The 10,227-nt window shown below is 54.6% G+C and overlaps 1 protein-coding gene across 1 annotated transcript; it reads right to left on the bottom strand.

Annotated features, from left to right (window-relative positions):
- Positions 1 to 3,372: 3,372 nt before the first annotated feature.
- En2 (engrailed homeobox 2) lies at positions 3,373 to 9,591 on the bottom strand. Its single transcript, XM_032907178.1, has 2 exons — positions 8,552 to 9,591; positions 3,373 to 5,404 (listed from the first exon to the last, which is right to left on the bottom strand). The coding sequence occupies exons 1-2, from the start codon at positions 9,204 to 9,206 to the stop codon at positions 5,088 to 5,090; spliced, it is 972 nt and encodes a 323-aa protein (XP_032763069.1). The 5' UTR covers positions 9,207 to 9,591; the 3' UTR covers positions 3,373 to 5,087.
- Positions 9,592 to 10,227: the final 636 nt, after the last annotated feature.

Here is a 10,227-nt window from a genome sequence, read left to right as displayed (position 1 = left end):
AGGTTGGAGAAAGGAGGAGGGCAAGCCAAGATGACAGAGCCTGACAGCCCCCTTCCAGACAAAGGACTTGGCGGGAGGCAAGAACCCCAAAGCGCCAGCAGAAAGGGGAAAAGCCGGCCCCTTCCGCAGGCAACGCGCCGGACCGCGCGGCCAAGTTTCAGGTCAGGACAGATGAGTCAAGCAGCAAGCAGTGCCGTGTCTGTTTTTCTTCCCCTAGACAGTCCTGCAAATAGTGACCGCCACCGTTCCTCAACCCCACAGAGGACCCAAGGCTGGGTGGGACCTAACCCTTTCTGCCTGAGCTGCCCATTGAAACCTCTCTCCAAAGAACAAGTGGCGTGAGGCACAGACACGCAGGCCACTAGGCCTTCGGCTCTTCTCTTCTCTGTGTCTTGGGGGTGGGAAAGGCCTCTCTGGGACGCTTTCCAGGCTCTGGGGGTAAAAAGCCAGCCGGGAAGCAGTTCTCTCTCGGCTACTCTTTGTTTCTGCTCCAGGCGCTGCCTGGGACTCAACCCTGGAGGGGGCGGGACCCGAAGTTCTGCTTTCCCAGAAAGCTTCCCTGGTGTTCTCCTGGGAACACAGATGGTCCCTAGGGCCAAAAGAAAGTTCTGCCCTTCGTTGGGAGTAGCTCGGCTTTGCTTGGGACCAGGCCTGAGCCTTACCGGGTCCTTGCAGCTATGCAGTCCTTCCCGAGGAACCTTGCTTGGGGTGGGGGTGGAGTGCCCTTAAATCCTTCCGAGAGGACTGGACCTCTGCTGAGGAGCTGGCAGTTTTACTGGCGGCCAGGATGAGGCCCGTACCATCACCACCAATAATGACACCATCCTTCGTTTTTCTTTCAGACAACAGCAAAGTGCAGGCTCACCACGCTTGATTAAATCATATAATTAGGAATTACTTTAATGAATATTATTACATTTCCGGTGATTTCAAGAATGCCCTTTTCTTTTCTATGGGCAGGCAGCATACGCATAATGAGGTATTTGAGGTTATTAATAAAAAAAGGCATGGTCGTCTCAGGGTTCCAGCCTTGCAGCTGTGAGACGTGAAGGGCTTTGCTTGCGAACGCGCACACCAGCACTCCCTGCTGTGCCCCTTGCTGCCCTTAAGTCCTAGGGACCTCTAGCTACACCCCTCTGAGGCTCACCGCCCCTCACTAGTTCCAGGCGTAGATACAGCCTAGCCCTCCGCAGGGATGGAACCAAGGCGCAAAGAAGGAGTTCCCAACCCCGAGGCCCTGCGTGGGGAGCCCCAGGATGGAAGTAGATCAGTCTTGGGAGGTGATTTCTGCCTGCTCACGCAATCTTTTCCTTCAGGGGTGGTGCCACAGTCCTGTGTCTACATCAGTCATTATTAACCTCGCAGTCACAGCGGCTTCCGGTGGCAGGCTGTCGTTTTCGGTGGAGCCGGGACTCTTCCTAGGGGCTCTCGGGGAAGGGCCCAGGCAAAAAGGGAGGTCGGACATTAAAGCGGGGGGAGGGGAGGTGGGGGGGGTCGGGAGACAGGATGACTTTTAGCTGCCAATAAATTTCCAGACTGACCTGGGGCAGGCAGGAACACTTACATACCTAGGGCCTGGGTGTTTGTGTACCAGATATACCAGTGCCAAGCAGCCCATGTCCTCCTCCATTAGTCCTGTCCACTCAAGGGAAAACAAAACCCACAAACCAAACTTTGTGAAATCAAGTTTGTGAGATCAAGCTGGGTGTCACCCAGGAGTCTCCAAAGGAAGCACTATCCAAGTCCACATTGGACAGCCTTTGGTTGGAGTTGACCCCACCCCACCCCCTACCCCAGGTTTGGAGACAGTATAGGCCCCCAGATCCTACTCTTATGAGCGCTATTGTCAGACCAGGTAAGAGCACCTGATTGGGGCCAGCCCAGCTGCACTTTTTCAGTCCACTCCATTGCTGGGGCCAGCTGAAGGTCACAGCTATCCCTGGTTGGATTGTCAGGTTCTCCCCAAGTTTCAGTGGGTTGTGGAGAACTGTAGAATGAGCTCAGCTTGGGGGAGGCAGACACATACCTAGGCTATTGGGCAAGAGCGATTGAGAGTCAAAAAGCAAGGATTTCTCCACAGCGGAAATTTCCCTTCCTACTTGGGATTCCCATCTCCTATGGGGTGGCTTTCTAGCCAGGGCCCAGTGGCAGGGCTCCCCACCCATCTCCAAAGCACACCGCACTGCAGAGGCAGGGTTAGAATTGGGGGATTTGCAGTAGCCCCAAAGGTGCCTTGCTTTCCCAGTTAGTGGGAAGTATTTTTCTACTCGCCCCAGACCCCAGATGAGAGAGCAAGTTGAGCACAGCCAAAGCTCCTGTGTAAGTTACCAGCTCCACTTACTTGCCTTTGAAGAAGAAAAAGGTAATACAGACAGGGGCCAAGAGTAACCAAGAACAGCAAGGATCTAAAGGCCCTTCTAGTTCCGGGCCCTATCACAGACAATACGGATAACCTGAAAACCCAGCATTATTGTCAGGGGTGTCTGCTCAACTGCCTGTGGAACCCAGGATTTCATTATCTTGAAGCTGTACCCCCTCTCCCTACAGTTTGAAAAAAGGATGGGTGTTGCTATGCTTTTATTAAAAAACAGGAGAGGCCAACAGAAAAATGTAAACTGTGACAGTGTTTTGAAGGAAGCTAAACCTTCAGAGATGGGGTCTTGAGGAAGGAACTGTGTCAACCTGACCCCCATGATGACCCTGCCACACTCCTGGGGAACAGAGGTTTTGGTGCCCTCAAAGTGGGTCCAATTCTCTTCCTTGCTGATCTCCTACGTGACAGGAGCATTGGGCCAGCATCTATCTGCTGGCCTAGCCTGTCCCGAGAAGTCCTAGAACGTCGCCCTTGGCAACAGACAATCCTCGACACTGAATTTCTCTTCCTGGGAGGGCAACACACACACACAAACAAACAAAACAAAACTATTTTCTTTCCTTCATGAACTGCCTTAGATTCAGCTACTTTAGAGCTCCCTTCCCCTGAATCCTGCAGAGTTTGATCCTTTGCTTTGGGGATTGGAAGTGGGAGAAACAAAAAATAGCATTTAGGGGAAGAGAACATCTCCTGAGGACCACAAGTCCTTCCACTGAGCCCATCAATGAGCACTTACATCCAGCATTTATGGGCAGTGGGGAGGGGTTGGGGAGACCTGTTAGATTTCAAACATTGAGATAGTTCAGTGAACAGAAGCAGCATGTTTTAAATCATCCCTCTGTCCTCCATTCTGAGCTTACATGTTAAGTAGGCAAAGGTTGTTATTTAAAAGAAACAATATCCTTTTGTTTCTTGTTTCAAGGGTACTTACAGCACCCAGGCACTGGGAGATCAACTCAGCCACAGACATGGACAAAGTCTACCTTCCATCCCCAACATTTCATAATAAAGAGTCGTTTCTTTTTATTTAGTGTAACTTTCAGGAATTTAAACACACAAAAATGCACAGGTTGGAATGGTCACAATTTTGATAACCACAGTTGTAAGTAGGGAACATTCATCCATTTCAAATAAGATTATAAATATTTGATACTGTAAAATGCACATTTTATAAACTTAAAAAAGGACAGATTTGCTTCCTGCTAAAAGGCATGTGTTTCACCGATCCCCAAGCAGAAGATGGTTATTCACACTCTTAAATTACAACTTCTGTTTTTATAGCTTCCTTTTCAGAAGGTTGGCACGAATATGTACAAAGAGAAAGTGTTGGCGCAGTGAAATAAAGAGGTTTAAGGCAAAGAGAGAAATCCACCATCAGTCCTCAGCAGGCAGCCTGACGCTCAGCTCAGCTGAGAACACCCTTGCCACTGTGCTGGCCCCAGGTGGACATTTGGACACCTTTTTCCCATACACTAAACAGAAGACATTGTGGAGTTATATATAATGTGTTTGCTTATATATATATGTACTTGGTGAGGAATATATTGAATATATTTAATTTACACAGTACCACACCTTCAAAAATAAAATGTATATTTTCTTTAAAAAAACAAAAAAGACAAAACGTGATAAGAAATGATTATTTACACATGTCCTTTAGATTCAGGAGGATTCGAGTTCCTTTGAAAGTCAAGGTAGCTTCGAGCTCCAGAACCCCAGCTTCACACAGGCCTGGGGTGTGCGTGCACATGCATACACAAGTATGTACACAAACATGTATTTACCATTCAAAAATAAGTGAAAAAGAAAAAAGAGGAAGAAAAGGAAAGGGAAGACGATGCCAACTTGCTCTGCCAGGCCCCAAGACCCACCTCGGCCGGGGCTTTTGGATCAGGGCGAGCTGTTCTAGCAGCCTTCAAGCCTTCAGGGTACACTGTTCCCCAGGCCCCAAGCGCTGCCTGCCCACAGCGGCGGGGCGGGAGAGTTGGCGCTGGCAGTCGCTACGGGACTGTGGCGGGGACAGGGGTCATAGACACAGACGCAGACACTCGGTGGCTGCCAGCAAGGGCCTCTGCGGTGGTTGGGAAGTGAGGCAGTAGGAGGCAGAAGTGGAGAGGGGCTGGGAGGATCGATGGCCTGAATGGACTTCCTCAGACCTCAGCAAAAGAACTGTGCCCTCTCTCCCCACCAGAGCTCTCCACCACCACGCTGGCGCTTCCTACAGCGCTGTCCGAGCCAGCACAAAGCAAGCGGCAGAGCCCACAGACCAGATAGGAGCTATTTATTGGTTCACAGTCCTGTGAAATGCAGCAAGAAAAATCTTTGGACTTCAGCAAGTTGTTTTAATTTTTTTCTCTCGGGGGGGGGAGGGTGTCCAATGTCCCAAAGTGGAGCTTAGGAGATTAAACAAGGGGGAAAAGAAAAAGAAAAGAAACAGCCCCCTTTGCAGAAAAATAATAATAACAAATTAGCATAACCTCTTAAGCACAAAAAAAACCTCAAAAATATTTTATAGTCAGTTTTTTTGGATTTTACACCGTCTGTAAATTATATGTACATAGATTATTGTAGAACCATAGCTAATACACGGGTTTTTCACAGATAATGCTGGTATAATCTTTATACACTGGCCCTTTGTTCACGGTTTTTAAATTATTGCATTGTTTTGCGCGGCCCTAAGACCTGGCCGGTCGGCCCGCCCGCCCTGCTCGCCCTACTCGCTGTCCGACTTGCCCTCCTTGGCGGTGGTGGAATGGTTGTACAGGCCCTGCGCCATGAGGTGCACCGCCAAAGTGTTCTTGTTGCCCGTGGCTTTCTTGATTTTGGCCCGCTTGTTCTGGAACCAGATCTTGATCTGGGACTCGTTGAGGCTGAGCTCCTGCGCAAGACTTTGGCGCCTCTGCTCCGTCAGGTACCTGTTGGTCTGGAACTCAGCTTTGAGCCTCTGCAGCTGCTCAGCAGTGAAGGCGGTGCGCGGCCTCTTGTCCTCTTTGTTCGGGTTCTTCTTCTTTGGTTTTCGAGACCTGGGACCTGGTTGGCATGGAGGAGAGAGGGCAGAGGTTACTGGCTGCTGGAGTCTACCTGCTTACCCACAACCCACTCATCCAAGCTCAGACTGCAGAGACCCCAGAGGGAAAATGACCTGCCCACGGCCACACAGGTGGAAGAGCTTGCGCTGGGAGTTGGGCGTGGGGTGGGGTGACAGAAACTTGAGGCTGGGCATGTGCCCACTGACCAGAAGGAAATGGGGTTTGTGAAAATGAGGTGGATTGGCAGATTTAGCTAAAAGGCCCATCACAAAGTGGGAGATCCTAATAAACGCGAGCTGAAGGAACGTGCAACCAAAAACTTTCTGGCCTTGTTTGCATTTGTTTTGTCCTTCTCTCTTTCTAAGTCTATCCTAGCAAAAGGAGTGAGAGACAGGTGAGAGGAGATGGGGTAAGACTGAAGAAAAGAGTAGGCTAGTCAGTCAGGGGGAATCCTGTCCCCTTCTCTCAAAACCCCAACAGGACGCCAAAGGCAATAAAGTTCTCAGGAGGGACCAGGGCTGAGCTATCACCTGAGTCCCCTCCTGTGTGAGGCCTGGAGAGCCCAACTTTATTGTTTTGTTGAAAGACTTCAATGGCGCCATGCTTTACTGAGCCGCTGATATCTCCCCCTTCAGTCCTTCTGTCCAGGAGAGGGACCTGGCTCCTCAGGGTTATGGAGTGCTGCCCTAGGTGGCCTATCCCTCTCACTTTCCACCCCAGACCTGGGGCTGCCTCATCAGAAGCAGGCTACCCAACTGACCTTGGGCAAGAACGCGAGTGTGAGCCACCCGACAGCTTCCTCACAATGGGTTCCTCTTTTGGTCCCTCCCTCTTCTGCCTACGGAGTGGTCAGTGTTTGGGGCAAGTGTGGTGGGTGGCGTGGTCGGTCCCAGGACCGAGCCTTCAAAGGGTAAAGTGGTAAGAGTCTTGGGATAGAGGGTCTCTTTGTCGGGGTCACAAGGTTCATAGGCCGCGGGAAAAGCCAGCCAGGCCACCGGCTAAAACCTGAGACCTTCTTTCTGGGTCTTTCTCTGTGCAAGGAATGTGAATCAACTTTGGAGACATTATGCGGCCCCTCCATCGAGGCCCCTTCCGCTAGAAGCGGAAGAGGCTGGAGAGGGTCGGACCATCCCCCTTCAGGGCCAGGACCGAAAGCGCTGTCTTGCGTTGTGGGGATGGTGGAGGAAACTGGCGGTGCGGCCCAGACTCCTCCATCCGCTACTCACTCAGTGCGGTGCCCACTCTGGCTTCAGGGGCAGCTAGCAGGGCCGTGGCGGGTGAGGACTCCCTCGCCTCCAGCCAAGCGGATCCCGGCACTCTTACCGAAGGGCAAACCCAGTAGGGTCTTTGAGCACCAGAGGACATCCAGGGCGGTGCAGATCCAACCCTCGGCGTTTCAGGTGTACCCATGATCACACACACACACACACACACACACACACACACACACACACACACACACCATACAGTCAGTAACCTTCACATCCATGCTGAGTATGAAAGCGCACCCTTGGACCTGGCTTACACCCGGCCACTGAGGCTTCTAGAGTCACGGGCCGAATCTGGGACCCTCGGAAGACACTAGTACAAGAGGGTGAGACCACGGGAGAGGCCTGGACTGCTCAAACCTGACCTCCCTCCCCACTTCCGGAGCGGATCTCAAACTCTCCTCGTTCCTTTCACGGGAAGAAAGAGGGCTCTGTCCTCCAGTTTCCTCCACCCTGGGGTTCGCGTTCTGCAACACACATCCCAGCCTCCGCAAACTCCTATTTCCGAGAAAGAATATCTGAAAACCATACTTTCGGTTCCTCTTCCTGTGAATTGTCTTTTAAAAGGCAAACACTTATGGGACTTAGGGGAAACAGAACCAAATCTCGGCAAGTACCCTCTGCCTCTACATTCTTTCTTAAATGCCCAGGAAAAAAAAAAAAACAAAAAAACCTTACTTACAGGCAGGAAAGGAATTTCGTTAAGCCTAGGGAAGCTGCGAGGCGAACTACGCGGGCCATCCGGCAGGATTCCCGGGCCGCCAGGGCTTGGCGCGGCCAGGACTCACTCTCGGGCGCCTCACAAAGCCAAGCGCGACTCAAGGCCAGTCGGCTTTGTGAGCCTATATGTTAATTAAATATTAACAAAGGAGGGAGGCGAGAACAATAGAGCAAATTTCAGGTCTAGCAGCAAAAAACTAGATTTCAGTAGACACACACAGGATGGTGCAAGAAGGCAGCCAAGAGGGACTCAGTCTTGCTCTGAACACCCGTAGTGTTGCTAAAAGACGCCCCGCAGAACAGCTGAGGATTGGGGGTGAGCGGGGCCTGCCTGGCTCAGCTCACTCAGATCCCAGACAAATGAAACCCATTGCTAATGGCGCTTAGCTTTCTAACCGCAGGCCCGCGTCTAACGCAGCTTGTCGTTTCTACACGGTCTTAAAAATTATAAACGAATGGACAAAATTTGCCCGAAACCTCCTCACACCCCTTCTGGAAGCTGCCTCCTTCTCACTCTTGCTAGCACCATAAAACCCGTAAAGGTTCTTTCTGCCTGAGTAAAGGAGGCTCTGAGATATTTGCACCTTCTCCAAGCCGCGCGCGCGCTCGTAAGGATGGTACTACAGGATTCCTCAGATAAACTGGCAAAAAGGAAAGGGTGCCCAGTTTTCGCCGCTTTCGTGTAGTTTTCCCTCTGCTCCTTCGCAGCGGTCACATCAGGCCAAGAATGGAGTAGAAGAGCACCCAGAGTTGTTCTGGGCGACTATGGGCCTGAGGATAGCAGAGAGTTTACAGTGTCCAGGAGAGAGAGAGAGAGAGAGAGAGAGAGAGAGAGAGAGAGAGAGAGAGAGAGAGAGAGAGAGAGGCGTGAGAGAGATACCGTGAGAGAGATGAAGAGAGACTGAGATTTCTTTTTTACTGTCCTAGGGTCTGTATGTCCTTCCAACTGCCTGGCTGCTGCTCTGTGCTGCTTTGGTGAGGAGTGTGTGTCTTTGTGTGTGTGTGTGTGTGTGTGTGTGTGTGTGTGTGTGTTTGTGTGCGTGAGTGCGTGCGCATATGCAAGAGAAAATGAGATTCTTTTCCTCGGTGTAAGTTCTCTGGGAAGCGCCCTCCCTAGCCCCGCGGGCCTCCCCTTGGCGGGCTGGGTCCCATGGGCTCACCTGAAGAAGGCCGGTCAGAGTAACGTGTGCAGTAGACCCAAGCCGGCCAGAGCATGGGCTGCGCGCCCAGGGTGGCGCTGGCTTGAGAGCTGTCCGAGTCGGAGCTCACCGACAGGTCACCGCCGCCCAAGCCCCGGGCCTTGAGCGCTCCATCCAAGGAACCCCCCGGGTCTCCGGGTTTTTTAGCCCCACCGTGCAGCGACAGCGTCTTGGAGCCGCCTTCTCCATCGGCCGTAGGGTCGCCGGCGGCACCGGAGAGCGGCCCTCCGGCACTGGGTGCGCACGCAGGGTTCGGTCGGGACTCCCTGGCGCCCAGGATCTGCTCGGCTCCGCCTGCGCCGCCGCCTCCCTCTGTACTGCCAGCGCCGCCTTCGCCTCCCCTGGCTCCGCCCGCGCCGGCACAGCAAGTCCCCGCATCCTTTCGGCGGCCGAACTCGGGTCGTAGGATGTTATCGATGAAGAAGTTGGTGATGCGGTGCGGATGCTGGTGGTTGCCTGGCGCCTGCAGGACCGCGGGCAGCATCAGAGCACGCCGGCGGCCGGTGTCCGAGTCGCTCGGGCTGCTGCCGCCTCCCGAGCCGCCGCCGGGGCTGGGTTCCGGCTGCCGCTGCGCCTCTGCCGCCGTCTCGCTGGACTTGGAATCCTTCTCCTCCATGCTTTACAGAAAATCCCAAACCGCCTCTCCACCGGCCCACCTCCAAAGCGACCTCCGGCCGACCGGTGGCACACAGCGAGCCCCGCGCGCCCCTACCCAGCCGAGTCCTCCGAGCGCGCGAGCGGCGACAGTGGCCAGGGCTGGAGTCCTACAGGTCGCCGGGCGTGCTCGGAGCCAAGCCACGTTCGGATCCACGGAGTGCGTTAGCAAATCACCAGTCTCCGGGTGGGCCGGGACGCGGGGCGATTCAACGGAGGCGGGTCCTGGTCTTGGAGACGCACCCGGCTCTAGATGGTCACCGCACTCCGCCGGGGACCCGGGACGCCCGTGCGGCTCCGCGCTCCTCTTGGTGGCCAGCAGCCTCGGGCTCCTGCGCGGCCGCCTCGGCCACTGCCGAGCGCATGCAGGCAGCGCGCCGTCCGCGCTCACCGCCGCTCGGGCCCGCTTGGGCAGCCACCGCTCGGCCGTCGCCACCCGCCGGTCCCGGCCGACCCTCGAGGCTGAGGGGCGCGGGCTATCAGCGCGCACGCAGCCGCCAGCACGCACATGGAAGCCCGTGGGCCCGCGCTGCGCTCTGCCCGCCCTGGGGCTCCCGCGCCAGGCCACCGCCCCTGATGCGGGCCAGGGCGCCCCACGGGCGAGCGCCTGCGCCCCGCTGAGCCCCGCGTAGCCCCGCGGCCAGAGACGCATGGGTGGGGGCGGGAGGCCAGGCCGGGCAGGGCCTCCCGCGCTCCCTCCCTCCCGGTCCGCGCGCCCTCGCCGCCTTCGCTTTCGCGCGGGCTCGGGAAAATTTCAGGCCACTTAGCGCAACCTGAGACACTTTCACTCTGGATTTTTGTTCTTATTTTTAACAGAGCCCCCTCAAGTGACGTCGCAGGCCGGTCTCCTGGACACGTGCCTCGGGCCAATGGCCGCCGCGCCGCGCATCCACGTGACGCGCCGGCGGCAGCTTGGTGACAGGAACCGCCTGCCGCCCCTCCCCCTCCTCCGCCTCCCCTTACCCACTTAAAGCGGCCGTGTT

Source organism: Rattus rattus, chromosome 6 (assembly GCF_011064425.1).
Source record: "Rattus rattus isolate New Zealand chromosome 6, Rrattus_CSIRO_v1, whole genome shotgun sequence".
Taxonomy (NCBI): Eukaryota; Metazoa; Chordata; class Mammalia; order Rodentia; family Muridae; genus Rattus; species Rattus rattus.
This window is presented reverse-complemented; position numbering and strand designations above follow the sequence as displayed.